Below are 23,409 nucleotides of genomic sequence, written 5' to 3' on the forward strand. Positions count from 1 at the left end.
AGCATAGACTTTTGAAGACTGTAAAATAATTTCCCCAAACGTGTTGTTGTTGTTTACATCGCACATCATTCCTGACACAATGTTCAACGCCTGTTCGAAAATGATGAAGGCATGATACAACCAATCCAAAGCTCAACACTTGCCCAAGATCGCCGCAGTTGGAAGAAGCTTGTAGTCGCCTGCTCCACAGATGAAGCATAATAAGGAGCACCGTTGAGTAATTTGAAGAAAGTTACAATGTTTCTCATTTTCCTTCTTATTGTGTCAGTGTGTGGATCTCGCAGTTTCTTCAAGGACAACCCATCAGACACCGTTGCCATACTAGGACAAAATATTACATTAAACTGCACTCTCGAGAATAAAGACTTCATCTCAATTAATAGCTACAACCTCGTATGGATCTATAGCAATGTCGAAGCATTTAACTCAGTTGACTTGGTAATTAGAGATGGAACCGACATGTACACCGTCTCATCTACCGGACTTACATGGTTTCTGCATATTGCGAACAGTCAAATGAAACACAGTGGATACTACAGCTGCTACGTGTACAAAGTTAACACAAACCAACCCTGCTCAGAGCTCTCCAACTCAGCCAAAGTTACCATTGTTTCATCATTTAATACGTCCGTTACACCAGATCACCAGCAAAAGACAGTAGGACAATCGGTTACTTTTACCTGCGGAACAAACCCAGTACCTATATCCAATATGACATTCTTTTGGTTTAGATATATAAATGAATCATGGAACAGCCTACCTAGTGAAAGGTTTAACTTATCTGCAACTGGAAATGCGGTCACCATTTCGGAGTTAAATCAAAGTGACAATGGAACATATTACGCGTGTAAAGTGTACAGAAATAAGTCATATTTCACAACGTACAGTAAAGGGGGTTATTTGATTGTTAACGCACAACCAGATGCCGTCATTATGCCCAACACATCTCAAGAAACTCAAAGCTCACCCACAGTAGATAAATATTCACCAAGAGACAATTTTGAACCAATCTCTCCACAACCGAACGACTCCATAGAAACTGGTTCTACACCATCTCCCCCATCGGCCACGTTGAATACACAAACATATCTTGATGACGTCACAGAGTCAACCCCATCTCAAGAGACTCAAAGCTCAACCACAGTAGATAAATATTCACCAAGAGACAATTTTGAACCAATCTCTCCACAACCGAACGACTTCATAGAAACTGATTCTACACCCTCTCCCCAACCCGTCACGGATGATACAAATATAGATCTTGATGATGATGTCACAGCACCCACCCCATCTCAAGAAACTAAACTTTCATCCACAGTAGATAAATGTTCACCAAGAGACAATCATGACCCGATCTCCCCACAACCAAACGACTCCATTGGAACTGTTTCTACACCATTTCTTCCATCAGTCACAGTGAATAAAGATTTAGATTCTGATGACGTCACAGAATCCAATGATTCAGATTTAGATTTTAGTCTCAGCACACCTTCCCTTGATTCAGAATTAGATTTTGATGACGTCATACCTAACGATGATTCTAATGGTTCTGTAATCATCCCAATCACCCCAATCATGGCAGCTTTAATTACTGTCGTCATTCTTCTCATCATCTCTTCCCTCTGCTTCTTTATGTTTGGAGGGAAAACTAAATCAAAGTCTAAGACTAGCAAGGAAACTTGTAGACAACCAAATCGCGAAGCAGAAGACAATATTAGAGAAGAAGAAACAGAACTTCACGGTCAGATATCCCCTTCCGGAGATAACTTGACCCTAGGCTCAGAGGAAGGGTCACCTGAGACCACAGTGGAAGCAGTTTTCATAGAGGTAACATCAGATGTAGACCAACAGAGTGAACAGACAGAGGCAAGTCATGACCAGGACATCGTGGACAAACTACAGTCAACTGGAACCGGTGGATCAGTCAAGGATGGGGAGAAACGTAAAGATAAACAGATTCAACCCGAGTCCATGTATGCTGTGGTGGACAAAAGTCGTGCCAAAAGCAAGACATTAGGCGCCATTTCCACTGAAAGTTCATCAAAACCTGATCAGGACAATGTGGACAAACCTCTGTCCACTGATGAAACTGCTGGACCAGTCAACGATGTGGAGAAACGTAAAGATAAACAGATTCATCTTGAGTCCATGTATGCTGTGGTGGATAAAGGTCGCGTCAGAGGTAAGACAATGGGTTCCATTGTCAGTGTGGAAGCTTCTTTAAACATTTCCGGAGTTTGGGAGAGGGAATCGAAGATGAATACCGGGATTGACAAACAGAAGTTGACCGTCACTTCTGAGGATTTGCCGGTACCAGGCTCGAGTCTGAGCGTCAGAAACCAACCGTCACTGTGAAGGATTTGCCGGTACCAGGACGCGTCGCGTCCGGTCAGAAACCCCCTCGCGTAATTCCGTACCATCTCTCCAAACGCCGAGCCAGCACCATGACCCACCAAGCCCAGGCCGGGCTAGCGCAGACGGCAGACCGTGGTGAGGACGGTCTCGTCAAGGATGACCCAAGACAGAGGAATGTGGAAGGTCTGATCTACGCTGACTTGAATCTATGGCGAGGATCGGCAAGAATCATCAACACGGAGGAGGAGACGGTTTATAATGACATTGGACACAAGAATTAGACTGTGGGGTAAGCTGGGGGGGGTACAGGCCACGCCCACACCGACAACTAAACCGTGAAATTGTGTCGATACAAGATTTGAATTATTTGGGATTAACCAATATTAAGAAAGAAAAAAAAACACGTTAATACAAAATTCCCTAAAAAACAAACCCAAAAATGCCAGCAAGAAACACACAGAAAAGTACAGAAACAACCAGAAACAGAAAGGAAACGAACAACAACCCCAAGCAAGCAAACAACACCACCAAACATGTTTTGCTCATTTCAAGACTATCTGTTCAGTGCTTATGTAAAGTTTATCATCGTCTTACTTGTAGGCTGCATGGGGTTCATTATTTGTACCATTACAAACCATATTGTTACAAAACAACCAAAGTATCCCTGTAAATAAAATACAAAAATTCTTAATGTTTTTATTATCGTGACGAGTGTTGTAAACGCATCGTAAACAGATTTACAGATCATTGGAAGTACATGTGAACCCGGAAATAGAAAATAATATTAAGCAAAGACACTTTTTCAGAAAAGTATCTTGAATAGACATTATTTATTCAGAACATAAATCACAGAATGTATATAATTATGAATAATGTTGAATCAGGAAGTGCATGTGATAAAATAACGATAATTGCCAAAGTAACCAAGACGAGTTGTTGTTGTTTTATTTAAATCAGTCCGACATACTTTTGTACTGAGTAATGTGTTATGTTTAACTGTTCACGATGTTCGGACGTGTCTGTAGAAAGTTCTATTAATCTTATCACAGAATGTTTGCAAGATTCTTACGATAATTGTAGACCAGAGAGGGGAAAAGAAAATGTATCCTTTAAATACATTTGTATTTCTACACAGTTATATCAAACGCAAAACTAAAAACAAATATTTTAGTACAAAATTAAATTCGTTATATTTATGAAATGGTTATGTAAGTTTATCAAATTGGAAGAATGGATGCAGCTTTTGGTCTAAACCGGATATCAATGTTACCAAACCGAGGCTGAAGGAACAAAATAGTCTGGTTCCTAATTACAAAATGGTTATTAGCATTCATTATTGTTATTCGATAGGAGGAACATGACCAATATGAAGGCAACATGATAAAGGTCTAAAAGTACTTTCCCGAGTATTGTGAAAAATAACCCCAAACAGGCAAATTACTCCTGTGTGAGTTTATTGTATGTTAAAGAAGATATTGTTTCAATAACCAAACAATATGTTTAATGGTGTACTCGGATGACATTAACGTTGTGATTAATTTTTCTTAATGTTTGACATTATTGTCAACGATTATTTTGTGTTTTGAGTAAGTTGGTATAATTTTAATATAATTTAATATCAATTTAAAAACAAAACAAGCGGAGGTTCCTTAAACGATTATTTGTATAACTAAACCATCCGTTTTAGATGACGTACTGAGATGACATTAGTATTGTGATTAATATTTATAAATGTCTTACTTTTTTGTGTGATTGTTTTAGCTTTAGCGGATCCTATTACAAGCAAGATATATTTATTCAGATATAAAATAATATAACTAGGAGGCCCGAACAATTGCTTAAAAGCTAAAAGCTTGTCTGGATGCATTTCAACCGAATAAGTAGAAATAACACAGGAACATTACATAATTTCTTTCTACCACTTCGAAGTGTTCCTTTAACAGTCACGTGACGCACTCGTCTGAAATGAGGATTGTCACTATTGTTTAAATGCCTCTGATTGATCTGATGGCTTTCACAACAATTAATTTGACTTGTTCATAATCTAGGATGGCTTGACACTTGTTATTGTGAGAGGCGCAAATGGATTAATTCGAAATAGAACATTGAGCAAAAATTACTTCTGACTTGACTTGACTTCACTTTGTGGAAAGATTACTTGTAACTTGACTTGACTTGACTAAATAACTTGGTTACAATTCTGGAGGTAATATATTTAACTTTATTATTTTGTTGAAAAGGAAGGGGAAGTTCAAAAATAATAATAAAAAACTTTTGGAAAAAATGGCTGCCATCTTGAGATTTCATTTTACTTGATACTATTTCCGGATTAAGTCTTTATTAAGCTGACCATCTTTCATACAAATTAATTTGAAGTTGACGAGTGAGTCGAAAGTATCTCTGGTTTTCATATCAATGTAAAGACTGCAGTTTGCTGTTATTTCATCGCTCATTCTACACGTATCAACAGCCACAATGTTTCTGCTCATTCTCATTATGACATTAATCTGGGGGTCGGGTCAGGCCACAGATTTCCAGACTCACCCAGTTGACACCCTCGCCTTGCTGGGTAGAAGCGTACACTTTACTTGTAAACCAAAAAGTGAATTTTGTGGAGGAAATCTGAATTTATACTGGCAACGTGGTCCCGAAATGACACCGATATTTGATACAACCATATTTAACGGCACCAAGATTCATAGAAGGTTTATTGGCAGTGGGAGGTATAATGTTTCATTTAGGGACTGTACATCAACCTTAAGCATACACTACATACAAACAGTAGATGAAAGATATTACAGTTGTTTCATCAACAATGGTTTTTCCGACGTAGCAAGATTGGCAATTGTTGATTCTGTAAACACTACTGTCTCAGCATCGCGGATTGATATAAAAGCAGGTGGAAACGCTTACTTCAGTTGCCTCACGCAGTCACTCGATCAGTATAATGTGGAATACATGTGGTACGTGAAAACACAAGGAAGCCTTGTATGGAAAGAACTGTTGGAAAATAATGCTCGAGTTGACTTTGACAACATCAAAGATATCAATAATCTGACAATGCTTAGGTTAGGAATAGAGATGAATGGTTCGATGGTCCGATGTAAACAATGGAGCATCGTCACTGACAGGGTCAAGACAAACTGGTTGGTTGTTTGTGCATCCAGCTGAGGAAGCCATGGAAACTACGTCAGTCCTAGACCAACAGTCTACCCCATCAACACCCCATACCCCATCCCCTCTACCGACCAAGAAGCAAGATCCCGATCCAGACAGTAAGAACCCTTCTTCAGGATCTACGGACTCTACAGTCACCTTAGTAGGATGGTTTCTAGCTGCTATCTCCACCCTGCTCTTCCTCGCATTACTCCTGCACATTATCGTGACCAAAAGAAGATCCAAAGCCAATCCTAATTCAACCCGTGTAGTTCAGACAGCTCCAGATGAAGATGCAAATACGTAATGAGGAAATGGAAACCCAACTACACGGGCAAGCTGCTTCTACTGGCCATAACGAAACATCACCATCCAGCTACCAAGAACTTGTATTTTAGGGCCTAGCTCTTTTTAAAGATCGGCCAGTCCAATCCTTTAACCAGCATGAGACGAACACACTGGTAAAATTACGTCAAGGATGCACAGACAATTTGAAATTGATTCACACAAAATAGTCACCTTAAAGACACTATTGGTAATTGTCACAGACCAGTCTTCTCACTTGGTGTATCTCAACATATGCATAAAGTAACAAACCTGTGAAAATTTGAGCTCAACTGGTCGCCGAAGTTGCGAGATAATAATGACAGAAAAAACACCCTTGTCACACGAAGTTGTGTGCTTTCATGAGCTTGATTTCAAAACCTGAAATTCTAAATCTGAGGTCTCGAAATCAAATTCGTGCAAAATTACTTCTTTCTCGAAAACTATGTCACTTCAGAGGGAGCCGTTTCTCACAATATTTTATACTATTAACCTCTCTCCATTACTCGTCACCAAATAAGGTTTTATGCTAACAATTTATTGAGTAATATTACCAACAGTGTCCACTGCCTTTAATATTCGACGTAATGAAATGTAAGAACAATAAGGAACTTGCACAGACAAATATTTAACAGGAAACCGATCTTGTTTGTTAAGTGAAGTTTCCCGCATAATAAATTTATAGTCAAATGGGGAATTAAAAGTCTAACATTACGTCATTATTTCCCATCAACCAATCAGCCTTAAAAATCAGTTGATGGTTTTGTTGTAAAAAAGGGAAGAGGAAGTTGAAAAGAAAACAATCTTGTATAAAAAGCAATCTTTAAAAGGCTTGTTTTATTATAAAATCTGTACTGCATTCAAGACGTAACTACGGATTGAGTGTTTTCGAATGAATTGAAGAATGTTTGAATGAAATCGATTTGATTCGAAATCTAACGTTGCTTGGCGTTATTCTACGATCTTTGAATAAGTTCAACTTTGAGACTTGATTTCCTATCAATGTGAGGACTGTATAGTTTGCTGTTATTTCATCGCTCATTCATCACGTATCAACAGCTACGATGTTTCTGCTCATTCTTGTTATGACTTCGATCTGGGGGTTGGGTCAAGCTACAGATTTCCAGACACACCCAGTTGACACCATCGCCATATTGGGAGGAAGCGTACACTTTACTTGTGAATTCTGTGATGGAGAATATTTGTACTGGCAACGTGGTCCAGAAATGACACCGACATTATATACAACCATATTTAACGGCACTGTGATTCATAGAAGGTTTACTGGCAGTGAGAGGTATAATGTTTCATTTAGGGACTGTACATCAACCTTAAGCATACATTACATACAAACAGTAGATGAAAGATATTACAGTTGCTACACGAGCGATGGGTTTTCCGACGTAGCAAGATTGGCAATTGTTGATCCTGTAAACACTACTGTCTCACCATCGCGGATTGATATAAAAGCAGGTGGAAATGCTTACTTCAGTTGCCACACGCGACCACTTGACCAGTATCTTGTGGAATACACTTGGTATGTGAAAACTCAAGGAAGCTTTGAGTGGAAAGAACTGTTGGAAAATAATGCAAGAATTGACTTAGACAACATCAACAACATCAAAAGTATCAATAATCTGACAATGCTTAGGTTAGGAATAGAGATGAATAATTCAATGGTTCAATGTTCAGTAAACAATGGAGCATCGTCACTGACAGGGTCAAGACAAACCGGCTGGTTGCTTGTGCATCCAGCTGAGGAAGCCATGGAAACTACGTCAGTCCTAGACCAACAGTTTACCCAATCAACACCCCAGACCCCATCCCCTCTACCGACCAAGAAGCAAGATCCCGATCCTGACAGTAACAACCCTTCTTCAGGATGTACGGACTCTACAGTCACCCTAGTAGGATGGCCATTAGCTGCTTTCTCCACCTTGCTCTTCATTGCGTCACTCCTGTACATTATCTTGACGAAAAGAAGATCCAAAGCCGATCCTAATTCAACCCGTGTAGTTCAAACAGCTCCATATGGAGATGCAGAGGCGTATGAGGAAATGGAAACCCAACTACACGGGCAAGCTGCTTCTACTGGCCATATAGAAACATCACCATCCAGCTACCAAGAACTGGTATTTTAGGGCCTAGCTCTTTTTAAAGATCGGCCAGTCCAATCCTTTAACCAGCATGAGACGAACACACTGGTAAAATTACGTCAAGGATGCACAATTAATTTGAAATTGATTCACACAAAATAGTCACTTTAAAGACACTGGACACTATTGGTAATTGTCAAAGACCAGTCTTCTCACTTGGTGTATCTCAACATATGCATAAAATAACAAACCTGTGAATTTGTGTGCTTTCATGAGCTTGATTTCAAAACCTCAAATTCTTAATCTGAGGTCTCGAAATCAAATTCGTGCAAAATTACTTCTTTCTCGAAAACTACGTTACTTCAGAGGGAGCCGTTTCTCACAATATTTTATACTATCAACCCGTCCCCATTACTCGACACCAAATAAGGTTTTATGCTAACAATTTTGTGAGTAATATTACCAACAGTGTCCACTGCCTTTAATATTCGACGTAATGAAATGTAAGAACAATAAGGAAATTGCGCAGACAAATAATTAACAGGAAACCAATCTTGTTTGTTAAGTGAAGTTTCCCAAATAATAGATTTATAGTCAAATGGGGAATTAAAAGTATAACATTACGTCATTATTTTCCATCAACCAATCAGCCTTAAAAATCAGTTTAAGGTTTTGTGGTAAACAGGGAAGAGGAAGTTGAAGAGACAAAAATCTTTTATAAAAAGCAATCTTCAAAATACTCGTTTTATTATAAAATATGTAGTTCACTCAAGACGTAACTACGGATTTAGTGTTTGTTTTAAGTTGGTGAATGAATTTCAGAATCTTTGAATAAAATAAGTTCAGACTGAAGAGACTGCAGTTTGCTGTTATTTCATCGCTCATTCTACACGTATCAACAGCCACAATGTTTCAGCTCATTCTTGTTATGACATCGATCTGGGGGTTGGGTCAGGCCACACTGTTCCAGACACACCCAGTTGACACCATCGCATTGCTGGGTGGAAGCGTACACTTTACTTGTACACCAAAGAGTGAATTTTGTGGAGGAGATCTGATGTTATACTGGCAACGTGGGCCCAAAAGTACACCGACACTTGACACAACCATATTTAACGGCACCTATTATGGTAGAAACTTTACCGGTAAAGATAGATACACCGTGTCAGTAATAGCCTGTACGTGGACTTTGAATATTTGGAACGTTGAACCATTAGATGAAAAATACTACAGTTGCTATATCAACAATGTGTTTTCATACGCAGCAAGTTTGACCATCGTTGATCAAAAACACACCACAGTCTCACCGTCGCGGAGTGATATATACGCTGGTGAAAATGCCCACTTCAGTTGCCTCACGCAACCACTCGACCAACGACATCTGGGCTACACTTGGGATGTGAAAACTCAAGGAAGCTATAGTTGGAACCGACTGTTAGAATATAATGCTAGAAATGACTTTAACAATATCATAAATATCAATAAATTGACAATGCCTAGGTTGGGAATTGAGATGAATGGTTCGATGGTCCGATGTTCAGTGAACAATGGAGCATTGTCATTGACAGGTACAAGATACACCATTGGCTGGTTATTTGTGCATCCAGCTGAGGAAGCCATGGAAGCCACTCCAGAAATAGTGACGTCATCAGGCCCAACTCCATCCAAAGAGCCAGAAATCTCGACGAACCTTCCTCAAATAAGTACAATCAAAACCCATCTTGAAGATAGAGTGTCATCTTCACAAGACTCTATCGTCATCTTAGCAGGGTGGCCGGTAGCCGGTGTTTTGTTCATTCTCCTCATTGTAATCCTCCTGTACTTTCTTGTCTTCAGAGGACGATCTCAATCCAAGACTATTGATAGACGTCAATCTCACACACCTCAAGATGATGGAGGAGAAAGTGATGCAGACGGGATATCAGAAACCCAACTGCACGGAGACACTCCGAGGTGTGATCAAGAAAATGAGCACACTAGCTCTGCAGGCGAGAGGTCAGTTGAGTTCCCGAAGGAAACAGTTACTGTATGCAGTGGTAACGTCGGGCAGGCAGAGGCCATGTATGCTGTGGTGGATAAAAGTCGCGCCAAAAGTAAGACACTTGGCGCCATTTCAACTGAGAAGGCATCTTGGAAAGGCTTCAAAAGTGGGAAGGAAGGATCGATGCTGAATCGTGGAACCGACACCTCTAAGACCTCGAGTGGTTATTCCAGTCCGTCTGAGCGTCAGAAACCAACCGTCGCTGTGGAGGGTTTGCCGGTACCAGGAAGTGTCGCGTCCGGTCAGAAACCCCCTCGCGTCGTTCCGTATCATCTCTCCAAACGCCAAGCCAGCACCGAGACCCAAGCCAGCACCGAGACCCCAGCCCAGGCCGCGCCAGAGCAGGATGAAGACGGCGTTGGGGAAGATACCGTCGCAGATGACAGTCTTCATTACGCTAACTTGGATCTTTCGCGAGGATCGGCAAGAAACATCAACCCAGAGGAGCAGACGACTTATGCTGATATTGAAAAGTAGCAGACCGAGGGTAAGGTTGGGAGAGGGGAGTACATAAACCACGCCCCTAGGGAGGCTGATGTTTACTAGTCCTCATACAAACTATAGAGATAAAATATCAGTAACAGCTGAAACAACACATCCATTGTTATATCTCTATCAAAATCACTTTCTGCGATCACATACACAATTTGCGATGGGAAAACTTCTCATTAAATACTTCTGTCCACAAAACAAACTTAAGTGTAAACAAATTTTAAAGTAGACATTGATGAATCCGACCAGATTGTTAACAGAAACGTTGTCATGGACCATGGGGAAAGAAAGTAATTTCGAGAAGTTTTCTTTAACAACCCCTCCCAATTGTGTATGGAATTGATTATTTTATGATATTGAAATGCTATACTTTATGAAATATTGACATGTTTCAATTGATAAGACGTTACTGTACTGAGTTTGTGTTGGGTATACCTAGTCGGATAAGATCCTACTTTGTACCCAGTTTGTGATGGATATACCCAGTCTAATACGATCCTATCCGTACCTAGTTTGTGAAGTATAAATCCAGTCATATTATGAGTTTATGTAGGGTACACCCAGTTTCATGAGTTTATGATGTATATACCCAGTTAGTAATAAGATGACACTGTACCAAGTTTGTGATGTGTATACCCAGTTTTCTGAGCTTGCATTGGTTATACCCAGTCTTTTATTGGCTTGTGACACAGTCTTCTGAGCTTGCATTGGTTATACCCAGTCTTTGAATGGCTTGTGACACAGTCTTCTGAGCTTGCATTGGTTATACCCAGTCTTTTAATGGCTTGTGACACAGTCTTCTGAGCTTGTGACGTATAATACCCAGTCTTCTTAAAGTTTGTGATGTGTAAACTCAGCTTGATTTTCTAAACTACGCTCTCCTGAATCAATTGATAACAAAACATCAAACTGTTTATTTGATGAATACGTAATTAACCAGAAGTAAAATCATCCAAGAAATGTTAAAAATAGACCCAGTATAAATCAGGAGTATTTATTTAATAGAGTAGACAGGATGTAAAATACGGAACAAGGAAGGTTGTTTTATTATTTCATTTCAAATGTCAATCACAACCGGGGAAACAAAATCAAATGTCATTATTTTGCTGTAATTTGTTGTTGCACCAAATGGTTTCATGTTTTTTTTTTTTTTATGTCGGAAGAACAAATTTGTGTTGTATTTATAAAAACCTCAGACAGTTTCGCTATTCCTAATGGTGGAGAGCGCGTCACGTGGGTGTGTATAAACCTTTGTTTATGACCAGTAAAAGTGTTGTGATACGCGCGACGCGCACAGCATTACCATATTCCCATGCATTCCCATGTTTACCCGGGGGTCTTACCATTTCATATCTGGAGGGGAGTTTGCGTTGATAGAAATCATTGGACAGTTATAAGTTTTGCATTTATTTTACCTTTTTAACCAAAAGTGTTGATGTTTTTGACCGAAAAGGTATTAATGAATGGGAATCAAAGTGTGTTGAATCGGTTTTCTACTAGTGGTTTAAACCCGCCGAGGCCTGGTTCTTGATAATTTACCTCGACTTCGTCTCGGTAAAATTATCAAGGACCAAGCCTCGTTGGGTTTAAAATGTGGTAACTTACTCGTTTTGGTAATATTTTTGTTTTTGTTGAAGAGTTATTGAGATATGGTTGTAAAATGAAAACACTTTAACAAGAATACACAGGAAAACAATATTGGAAAAATAACAGCTTGAAAAACAACACCACTTCTAAATACTCCATCTAAGAAAGTTAAAACAACTGGATTTTCCGGTTTCTGCTTGTGTCCAAATGTTGCCAGAAACGCATCAAAACCAAATTCAGTTTTCCCCGGGCTAAGGCAATATTTTCTTGGGAGATGAGCAAAACCAGGATATTAGTTCAGATATTTCCGCTGGGGTCGAGGGAGAAAGATCGCAGAATTCAAATAGAAATAGATGTATGTCACCTATAAGCACGGGACCAGTGACTGTTACCATACGAAACCTTAACCAGTACACCGGACAGAAATCAGAATCATTTCACTACTGACTTTCCTCAAAACAACCCGAAGCAGCAGTTACGAAGATGTCTTTTTTGTGACTTCATCTACTCCAGCAGTTTAATTAACAGCATAGACTTTTGAAGACTGTAAAATAATTTCCCCCAACGTGTTGTTGTTGTTTACATCGCGCATCATTCCTGACACAATGTTCAACGCCTGTTTGAAAATGATGAAGGCATGATACAACCAATCCAAAGCTCAACACTTGCCCAAGATCGCCGTAGTTGGAAGAAGCTTGTAGTCGCCTGCTCCACAGATGAAGCATAATAAGGAGCACCATTGAGTAACTTGAAGAAAGTTACAATGTTTCTCATTTTCCTTCTTATTGTGTCAGTGTGTGGATCTCGCAGTTTCTTCAAGGACAACCCATCAGACACCGTCGCCATACTAGGACAAACTATTACATTAAACTGCACTCTCGAGAATAAAGACTTCATCTCAATTAATAGCTACAACCTCGTATGGATCTATAGCAATGTTGAAGCATTTAACTCAGTTGACTTGGTGATAAGAGATGGACACGACATGTACACCGTATCATCTAGCGATCTTACATGGTTTCTGCATATTGCAAACAGTCAAACAAAACACAGTGGATACTACAGCTGCTACGTCTACAAAGTTAACACAAACCAACCCTGCTCAGAGCTCTCCAACTCGGCCAAAGTTACCATTGTTTCATCATTTAATACGTCCGTTACACCAGACCATCAGCAAAAGACAGTAGGACAATCGGTTACTTTTACCTGCGGAACAAACCCAGTACCTATATCCAATATGACATTCTTTTGGTTTAGATATATAAATGAATCATGGAACAGCCTACCTAGTGAAAGGTGTAACTTATCTGCAACTGGAAATGCGGTCACCATTTCGGAGTTAAATCAAAGTGACAATGGAACATATTACGCGTGTAAAGTGTACAGGAATAAGTCATATTTCACAACGTACAGTAAAGGAGGTTATTTGATCGTTAACGCACAACCAGATGCCGTCATTAAACCCAACACATCTCAAGAAACTCAAAGCTCAACCACAGTAGATAAACATCCACCAAGAGACAATTTTGAACCAATCTCTCCACAACCGAACGACTCCATAGAAACTGGTTTTACACCATCTCCCCAATCGGCCACGTTGAATACACAAACATATCTTGATGACGTCACAGAGTCAACCCCATCTCAAGAAACTCAAAGCTCAACCACAGTAGATAAATATTCACCAAGAGACAATTTTGAACCAATCTCTCCACAACCGAACGATTCCATAGAAACTGGTTCTACACAATCTCCCAAATCCGTCACGGATAATACGAATGTAGATCTTGATGACGTCACAGAACCCACCCCATCTCAAGAAACTAAAGTTTCATCCACAGTAGATAAATATTCACCAAGAGACAATCATGACCCGATCTCCCCACAACCAAACGACTCCATTGGAACTGTTTCTACACCATTTCTTCTATCGGTCACAGTGAATAACGATTTAGATTCTGATGACGTCACAGAATCCAATGATTCAGATTTAGATCTTAGTTTCAGCACACCTTCCCTTGATTCAGAATTAGATTTTGATGACGTCATACCTAACGATGATTCTAATGGTTCTGTAATCATCCCAATCATGGCAGCTTTAATTACTGTCGTCATTCTTCTTATCATCTCTTCCCTCTGCTTCTTTATGTTTGGAGGGAAAACTAAATCAAAGTCTAAGACTAGCAAGGAAACTCGTAGACAACCAAATCGCGAAGCAGAAGACAATATTAGAGAAGAAGAAACAGAACTTCACGGTCAGATATCCCCTTCCGGAGATAACTTGACCCTAGGCTCAGAGGAAGGGTCACCTGAGACCACAGTGGAAGCAGTTATCATAGAAGTAACATCAGATTTAGACCAACAGAGTGAACAGACAGAGGCAAGTCATGACCAGGACATCGTGGACAAACTACAGTCAACTAGAACCGGTGGATCAGTCAAGGATGGGGAGAAACGTATAGATAAACAGATTCAACCCGAGTCAATGTATGCTGTGGTGGATAAAAGTCACGCCAAAAGCAAGACATTTGGCGCCATTTCCAGTGAAAGTTCGTCACTACATGATCAGGACAAACCTCTGTCCACTGATGAAACTGCTGGACCAGTCAACGATGTGGAGAAACGTAAAGATAAACAGATTCATCTTGAGTCCATGTATGCTGTGGTGGATAAAGGTCGCGTCAGAGGTAAGACAATGGGCTCTATTGTCAGTGTGGAAGCTTCTTTAAACATTTCCGGAGTTTGGGAGAGGGAATCGAAGATGAATACCGGGATTGACAAACAGAAGTTGACCGTCACTTCTGAGGATTTGCCGGTATCAGGCGCGTCGCGTCTGAGCGTCAGAAACCAACCGTCGCCGTGAATGCTTTGCCGGTACCAGAACGCTTCGCGTCCGGTCAGAAACCCCCTCGCGTCATTCCGTACCATCTCTCCAAACGCCGAGCCAGCACCATGATCCACCAAGCCTAGGCCGGGCTAGAGCAGACGGCAGACCGTGGCGAGGACGGTCTCGTCAAGGATGACCCAAGACAGAGGATTGTGGAAGGTCTGATCTACGCTGACTTGAATCTATCGCAAGGATCGGCAAGAATCATCAACACGGAGGAGGAGACGGTTTATAATGACATTGGACACAAGAACTAGACTGTGGGGTAAGCTGGGGGGGGGGTACAGGCCACGCCCACACCGACAACTAAACCGTGAAATTGTGTCGATACAAGATTTGAATTATTTGGGATTAACCAATATTAAGAAAGAAAAAAAAACACGTTAAAACAAAATTCCCTAAAAAACAAACCCAAAAATGCCAGCAAGAAACACACAGAAAAGTACAGACACAACCAGAAACAGAAAGGAAACGAACAACAAACCCAAGCAAACAACACCACCAAACATGTTTTGCTCATTTCAAGACTATTTGTTCAGTGCTTTTTTAAAGTTTATCATCGTCTTACTTGCAGGCTGCATGGGGTTCATTATTTGTACCATTACAAACCATATTGTTACAAAACAACCAAAGGATCCCTGTAAATAAAATACAAAAATTCTTAATGTTTTTATTATCGTGACGAGTGTTGTAAACGCACCGTAAACAGATTTCCAGATCATTGGAAGTACATGTGAACCCGGAAATAGTAAATAATATTAAGTAAAGACACTTTTTCAGAAAAGTATCTTGAATAGACATTATTTATTCAGAACATAAATCACAGAATGTATATAATTATGAATAATGTTGAATCAGGAAGTGCATGTGATAAAATAACAATAATTGCAAAAATAACCAAGACGATTTGTTGTTTTATTTATGTCAGTCTGACATACTTTTGTACTGAGTAATGTGTTATGTGTAACTGTTCAAGATGTTCGGACGTGTATGTAGAAAGTTCTATTAATCTTATCACAGAATGTTTTCAAGATTCTTACGAAAATGGTAGACCAGAGAGGGGAAAAGAAAATGTATCCTTTAAATACATTTGTATTTCTACACAGTTATATCAAACGCAAAACTCAAAACAAATATTTTAGTACAAAATTAAATTAGTTATATTTACGAAATGGTTATGTAAGTTTATCAAATTGGAAGAATGGATGCAGCTTTTGGTCTAAACCGGACTAACCGGTCTAAACCGGATTTTCACAATGACGTGGTAGTTTTATTACACACAGTTATATCAAACGCAAAACTAAAAACAAAAATTTTAAAACTTAGTACAAAGTTGCATTTATTCAGTCACCTTTATCACCTGATAAAACATAATCAAAAAAGCCCTCAAATTATAAGGAATTTAACTTCAACGTTATTAAATAAGTTATATTTATGAAATGGTTATGTAAATTTATCAATTCGGAAGAATGGATGCAGCTTTTGGTAAAATGTAAAAATTTTTTAATAGGGTTTTAATTTGAATCGAGTAGCAGAACTTAATTATATCGGTATTTAATCAGTAAACTCAGAAGGGATTATTTTGTAATTAGCAGTTCAAAACCGCCCGCATATACTTGAAATTAATGGGTGGAAAGTGTGTCACGTGTCATCCTTTTTGCCACCTACAATGCTGTGACACTGTCAGAGTAAAGCAATTATTGAATAGGATAAACATTTTGTTTTTGTATTGTCACAGAACACATAAGTCCGAATAATACTTCCTGTGAATGCGAATGAGATGAACATTTGACGTCTGCTTTCGCAGGAGTTGCCCCCTCTTAATACTTCCGAAATGGAAATTGTAATTGGCAAATATCATAGTCTTTACGCAGAACGTTGTAACTTGCCCTTCTTTTTGTAAGCAGACAAATAAATAAATAACAATAATACAAAAATGCTCGAATTTGTTTGAGTTTTATCTGCGTATAATCTTTGTTTCAGTTATCCGATTTGTGTTTTCCTCTCCCTTGTCTCAGTTTGCTTTTAACGAAAAAAATGTGTACGAACTCAACGGTAAATTAACAGTTTGAATATTGGAAACATAAGATAAAATAAATATAATTTTAACATACAAATTAATTAATAGAAAAATCATAAAACAAAAAAGAAAACAAAAATGAAATCATGAAATAGCAGTTAAAGTTTACTTTGTGTTTTGACTCGTTCGTTTTCAAACAAAGTAATCTCACCATCCGTCTCGATATTCTTAGTCAATGAGCAAGATGTAATCTCCCTCATCACCTCCTTAAGAATCACACAGATCTTCTCAAGATAGTTATACGTCACTTTCTTATGGACTGGCAAGTATATCACGTGATCAGATATATACTGAGCCTCAATTGGAGGAGACGATACGCTGTGATCAACGTCAGGAGAATTGGGGCGTGGCTCAAGACAAGGGCGTGGCTTAAGACAAGTCAGTTGAGTTGCTCCTCGGTAGCCATCAATGCCACGCCTATTTAACTCCTTCAAGACTCTTTCTGGATCATCCTGAAAAAAGGAAAGTGAAAATGATTAGTTGTGTAACAGCTGCATCGGGAATGACACTAAACGATGTGCGGATAAACCCAAAACCCTTTTTAAACTTAAACATATAGAATGAAGTCCAGAATTCTCTCTGTTGAAATATCAGTGGGCTACAAATTTGAATTTAAGACTGGATGGAGCCCCTCTTTATCTAATATTAACAAAGCGGGGGGGGGGGGGGCAAAGATTGTGCCGAGGTGGGACAGAGGAGGACACTGGTGCTGGTTTAATTTGAGGACTGAGATACTCTTCAAGCGACTCCTGTGATTAAGCTATTTTAAAAGACCTACGAATTTATTTATTTTTCTGTGAGATAAATAAACTGAAGGAGCTTTCACCATTATACCTACTAACCCTTAGCCCCGCCCCTAAGAAGATCCTTACCACAATCAAAGGAAACAACCAGTAGTTCCTAATCTCTGCTTTCTTTCCCACAATCTTTGCATCTTTAGGAAGTCGATTCGTGACGTAGTCACATTTCTTTATTCCATCCTCAAACTTCTTTTCATCAAAGTTTTGAAACCTGAAAAAAATAACAAAGATTGGTAATTTGAATAAAAATCGAATCAATCACTACAGATCCATAATTTTAATTAATTAATTTGGAGAGTTTCTTTACTTCCTAAAATATAGTTTGAAGTTGTTTTCCTTATCAGTAAACACCTAATAGAATGTTAAAATAAATGTAGATATTAAATTTAGCGCAATTATTGTTTAGCATTGTTTCGGATTCCTACCTTCTTAGCATCATGCTTAATAAAGCCGTAGAAGGCTGAAGACGAAGCAACTTCAAATCGCTCATAGGAAATGCTCTCAGCATCGAAATCACCAACTTATGATGGTCCCATCCCATCATCTGAAAGACATTCAGTAAGAATTTCATTCTTAAAGGAGAGTTCAGGCCAACAATCCCCAAGAAACAATTCAAGATCTTCTTGAAGTAGGCAGTTCTGCGCTGAATAAGATACATGTTATGTAATAGATTCATCTTTTGAAATAAAGACCGGTCTCTGATTCTGACGATTGCACCACCAAAAGCTGTACTCGTTTTAATGCTGCCAAAACTAAAAAATGATAAATCTGCTTTGGGATGTCCAACTTTCTTAAGACCGCAGAAAGCTTGGGCGCAGTCTTCCAGAACAGTCAGATTATGTTCCTTGCAAATGTTGATAGCATCATCAATATCAGACCACCGGCCGTAGATATGTGCAAGCAGAACAGCTACTGTCTTGTCATTTATCAATTCTTGTAGAATGTTTAATTTAGGTGCGAGAGTTTCTGAGGTAACGTCTAGTGGAACAACGGTGAGACCGTGGATTTCAGCAATTTCCTTCATTTGAGGGATGTTTATGGCGGTCATGATCAACTCCGAGCCGGGTGGATAGTTCTGAGCTTGAAGGAAGAGATCAAACGCTGACCGGACGCAAAGACAAGGTAGGATAAAACGGTTTGGTTGGTTGGCGGGGTTCCATGTTCGACTGAGATTGGAAATGCTTTCATTTCGATGGTTGTCTGATCTTGTGAGATACTTCATTGAAGATAAGACATCTCTCCATGTTGCATCTTGGAACAAGAATAAGACAATAATAGTCATAGGTAGGATTTTAAACTCTGCATGGTGGAAATACGATATAGTAAAGGTTTAAGGTAACAATAATGATAATCTCTATCAGTTGGGGTGGCTCAACAGTTAAAACCAAGAGTTGAAACCAACGGTTCTTTTCAGAACCACCCCAACTCATTATTGGAGATTATTATAACATGCTACACCGCAAACCTTTACTATAATTATCACTCAGAAGCAGGACGAATGGTGCTTCCCGTATAGAGAACAAGTAATAAACCACATGGGAAACTGACTGGGTACATGTTGAAATTTATTTGGGTTTAACAAAGACGAATTAACCAAAGGTGGACTTGACCCAGCGACCTCTGGAATTTGCATGTTGGCGGTCTGCTTTGTTGGGCTACCAGTCAGAAGCCATTCAACGTAACCGCTGTATAGCAAGGGGTCGCACCCCAGGTTACCATATCGTCTTTGTTTAGCCTAATTTTATTTTAGAGATTACAGAACATATTTTTATACAAAACAAGTTTCACTTGGACGAAATTAACCAAGCAAACGCTGTACGGGATAACTAGTCAGATCCCTTGCTGCAGAATATTCCAGTACTCATTAATAAAGCGCACAGGAAACCTGAACTAGTAAGTGAACGCACGACCTGTACAAAATGTATATTTAACTATCTACGACAAGACAATTTCACCCTTTTGTTTAGCTCGGCTACCGGGCAATCTCGGTGGTCTAATTTGTAAGACATCTCCTCTAACTTGACAAAGGTCGTGGGTTTGAACCCCATCCGAGTAACATGCCTGTGATTTTTTTTTCACAACTCGGGAAAGTACTGAGTATGCAGTGCTTATATACACACCGATAAGCGTACAACCAACATGCTTGCTCCCGTTGTATGATGGCAAATGATGTAATGATTACTTACCAATTATTAAACATGGATACGGTACAGCCAGAGGGTTTGAGGCCTTCTCAGTTTCCATATCAATATTACTCTTGGCTGAACAAAATCGGCTTCAATTCCCACTCTCCAATCAGTCGAATCCGTCACTGAGTCTCCTGAAAACACATTGATCATTAAATAAACGCCTGTCAAATCCTATCAAGTTATTGATCAATCCGGTATGCCAAAACACATGTTTGTCGTTCTTACTTGATTGATTCATATATTTAACAATTATTTACATATCATGAAGCCCCCACTAACGTGTGAATAGAATCGACTCAGTTTATACACATTATTCATGACCTCTGGTCTGTTCACGTAGCTGAGCATATGATTATACATTATGAATTGAACTATGTGGTGAGAAAGTGCCCTATATGTATACCACTCGGCAAACCGCATCAGAATGACGTCCACTGAGTATGTAATCTCAGACGACCTATAGCCTATAGACATTGATTTGCATAATAATAATTAAAGGCACCGGACACGTTTGGTAATTTTCATGGACCTGTTTTCTCACTTGGTGAATCACAACATATGCATAAAATAGCAAATCTGTGAACGTTTGAGCTCCATTGGTCATCGAATTTGCAGGAAAATATTGAAAGAAAAGACACCCTGGATGCATTATTGTGTGTGCTTTCAGATGCATAATAAAAGGCTTCAGCTAAAAGTCTTTCATTATATGAGTGAGAAATTACCTCTTTCTTAAAAACTACACTACTTCGGAGGGAGCAGTTTCTTACAAGGTTGTATAACAGCTATCCATTGCTCGTTACTAAGTAAGTTTTTATGCTAACAATTATTTTCAAATTGAGTGTTTACCAATATTGTCCAGTGCCTTTAAGCCTTTACATACATTACCTTGAAGTGTTTCCTTCAACGTGGATATTGAGTGAATATTTACACAGGTAATCGATATAAAAACACTGGTGATGTGTGTAGCTACTTAATGAATATATTGACTAATTAATATGACGAGCTGTTAGAATTGATTGGCGGTGATTAACATAATTACCAGTAGGGGAATATTTGGTATGGCTCTTTAAGTATGGTTATTGTATATTGGATGGGTATGATTTGCAGTGCAAAAATACCCAGTGATTCCTTCATTATGCCAGCAATGAACACAATAATTATTTACAATTTTCTGTGTTACATTTTGCACACACATTCCTAACCTGTTTTTACGGACATAATATCCTGCCTCTACAAACAGTCACTAAAAATACCTCAAATTCCCTCCCCTTGTGTATTTATTGTGTTGTATTTGAGTATAACTATTTTTGTTATGATGCCATACATCAAATTCATGTGAATGTGTTAAATCATTGACTAACAAACCATTATCTAAGATCCCATTCAAGACTTAGAGGTTACGTCTGATCTACACTGCATTGCTAATAATTTCAAGCAGTCCCGTATACCTGATCCTGTCTTGCCATTTCTAAATGATGTCTTCTCCTTAGTAAATATAAACAATTCTTATGACTCACCCAAATATTATTCACTCTGATGTCCTCTATGCATGGCTCCAAGTCAAATCAGGAATGTAGGCACATCCAACCGGGCTAGGCGTTGGAGCTATGCCTAGATGACATGGGTATTTATGGGTGCCTTGAACACTGCAGACTATAAAATCAAGCTTGCATTCAATTCCTCCCATTATAAGTACAATTGAAGCTATGCCAAGATGACCTGGGTATGCCTTGAAACACTGTAGTCTAGAAAATCAAGCTTGCATTCAACTCCTCCCTTAATACAACAATTTTCTTTAGTAATTCAATGTTTAAACGACCTTGCTCTGGTAGCTTTACTAAAGCCGGGGCCAGTCGCATCATCTATAGAGGCATAATTGATGCCCTCCAATTGCACTCTCTGTATTGTGTTAGGTTCTAGTACTGACGATTAATGTTCATTGGTTGCCAAGGGATGTGAGGGGCGTGAGGGGGGGGGGGGTGGTGGTAAAGCACGGAGCCGTTTATTGGGAGAGTTACGACAACTCGCGGTTAGATGCCATCTTGTTCCACAAGAAACGCATGGGCGAACGCGGGGTGCCAGACTAGTCGGCCCAGTAGGTTGTGCTGCATTTTGAGACAACAAGCGTCCAGCAACCACGTGACCAAAGGAAACTGGTCCCCCCCCCATGTCGCAAAGCTCTCAATACACAGCTCTGGTAAAGCATAGTGTTTACTGGTTGTGGGATGGACGGGGTGTGGGGTGGGGCGTCTATCCATTGACAAAAAGTTGTAGCAACACGGGGGGGGGGGGGGCTGTACTACAGGAAGGGTGACAGGGGGCGCCATGTTACGATGGATTATAAAGGATGAGTTATTACAGAACATTGTGGTTTTCTGTCATTTACTTTTCATTTTCATTTGTTAATTATTTGTTTTGGGATTTATTGGGGAATTTAGGCCTATAAGTATTGTTTCCTTGTAATGCTTTTCAGTTTGCTGTTAAGCGCTTTGAGGAATGCCAATTCATATTGCGCTATATAAATACTGTTTTATTATTATTATTATTATTATTAATTTCACAGGTAAAAAAGCAAAGTACAAAAAAAAAACGATAAAGAAATCATACATACACATCGGCAATAATATTATGTATTTTCAGTAGTTTATTTTTGATTGTGCTTTATGAATTTTGTCTGTATTGCATTTATTCAAAATGAATTTCCTCCATGGTAGGACCAATAAAAATTGAATTGAATTAAATTAATTGAATTGAGAGAATATAGAAAAGTAGCACCTCTGATGGATTTCAAAAAGAGTAAACTGAATTACTGTCAAGTTAATCTCCTGATGCGACAATTTAAGAAACGGACAATATTCAAAGTACATTCTTTTATAATGGAATATCCATTTTGTATGTTTTACACAATAATTTCTTTTAGTGCTGGCAATAATAGGAGACTTTTGGGACGCTTGGTTGCAGCAGACTTACCTGCTAAGTTCCATTGTTCTCTGTAATGTGCACATGGTAGGTCGGCTGCTACCTAGCGTTCCAAAGTCTCCCATTGCGACGTTATGCAACCTGAAGTATCAACTAAACCTTGACGATCCCTCAAAGAAAGTTAAAATAGAGGCTTATTAAATAAAAAAAAACACTCTCCCTTTCCTGGCACGGCCGAACATTTCCATTGTTTCATTTTGTCCTTTAACAGAGCTTTGTCTGAAATTAATTAAATTCTGTTAAGCTAGCGGAAGCCGCACTGACTAGTACCTCTTCGTTAATTGGTTCTGATCTAATTGCCAGGTTTTCAACCTATTAGCAAATTGACAAGCCAGCAACCTTGACTCTGTTTTTAATACGTCGCTTAACAACCCCAGCTCACCTTTTTTGGCCCAGTAACGTTCCCATGGTTTCTTATGTCAT

At 39.1% G+C, this 23,409-nt stretch overlaps 2 protein-coding genes across 4 annotated transcripts; one reads left to right on the forward strand and one right to left on the reverse strand.

Annotated features, from left to right (window-relative positions):
- Positions 1-12,025: 12,025 nt before the first annotated feature.
- On the forward strand, positions 12,026-16,909 carry LOC117296419. The gene has a single exon (XM_033779325.1). It carries the CDS (start codon positions 12,815-12,817, stop codon positions 14,912-14,914), a length of 2,100 nt encoding a protein of 699 aa, XP_033635216.1. The 5' UTR covers positions 12,026-12,814; the 3' UTR covers positions 14,915-16,909.
- On the reverse strand, positions 15,728-21,970 carry LOC117296421. Of its 3 annotated transcripts, none has more exons than XM_033779328.1 (5): positions 21,525-21,970; positions 20,005-20,135; positions 18,244-19,069; positions 17,891-18,029; positions 15,728-17,470 (listed from the first exon to the last, which is right to left on the reverse strand). In XM_033779328.1, the coding sequence occupies exons 2-5, from the start codon at positions 20,060-20,062 to the stop codon at positions 17,117-17,119; spliced, it is 1,377 nt and encodes a 458-aa protein (XP_033635219.1). In that variant the 5' UTR covers positions 20,063-20,135; positions 21,525-21,970; the 3' UTR covers positions 15,728-17,116. The 3 variants fall into 3 exon arrangements, with proteins under 3 accessions (XP_033635219.1, XP_033635218.1, XP_033635217.1); XM_033779327.1 differs by having other exon boundaries at positions 20,005-20,138; XM_033779326.1 differs by lacking the exon at positions 21,525-21,970 and having other exon boundaries at positions 20,005-20,307.
- Between the last annotated feature and the right edge of the window lie 1,439 nt (positions 21,971-23,409).

This window comes from Asterias rubens, chromosome 11 (genome assembly GCF_902459465.1).
Source record: "Asterias rubens chromosome 11, eAstRub1.3, whole genome shotgun sequence".
NCBI lineage: Eukaryota > Metazoa > Echinodermata > Asteroidea > Forcipulatida > Asteriidae > Asterias > Asterias rubens.

Coding starts and splice junctions, on each gene's coding strand:
- LOC117296419 (XM_033779325.1), top strand. CDS start 12,815: ATGTTTCTCATTTTCCTTCTTATTGTGTCAGTGTGTGGATCTCGCAGT.
- LOC117296421 (XM_033779328.1), bottom strand. CDS start 20,062: ATGGAAACTGAGAAGGCCTCAAACCCTCTGGCTGTACCGTATCCATGT. Junction 19,070..20,004: donor GTATCCATGTTTAATAATTG/GTAAGTAATCAT, acceptor TCTTGTTCCAAG/ATGCAACATGGAGAGATGTC. Junction 17,471..17,890: donor GGTTGTTTCCTTTGATTGTG/GTAAGGATCTTC, acceptor TCCTTTTTTCAG/GATGATCCAGAAAGAGTCTT.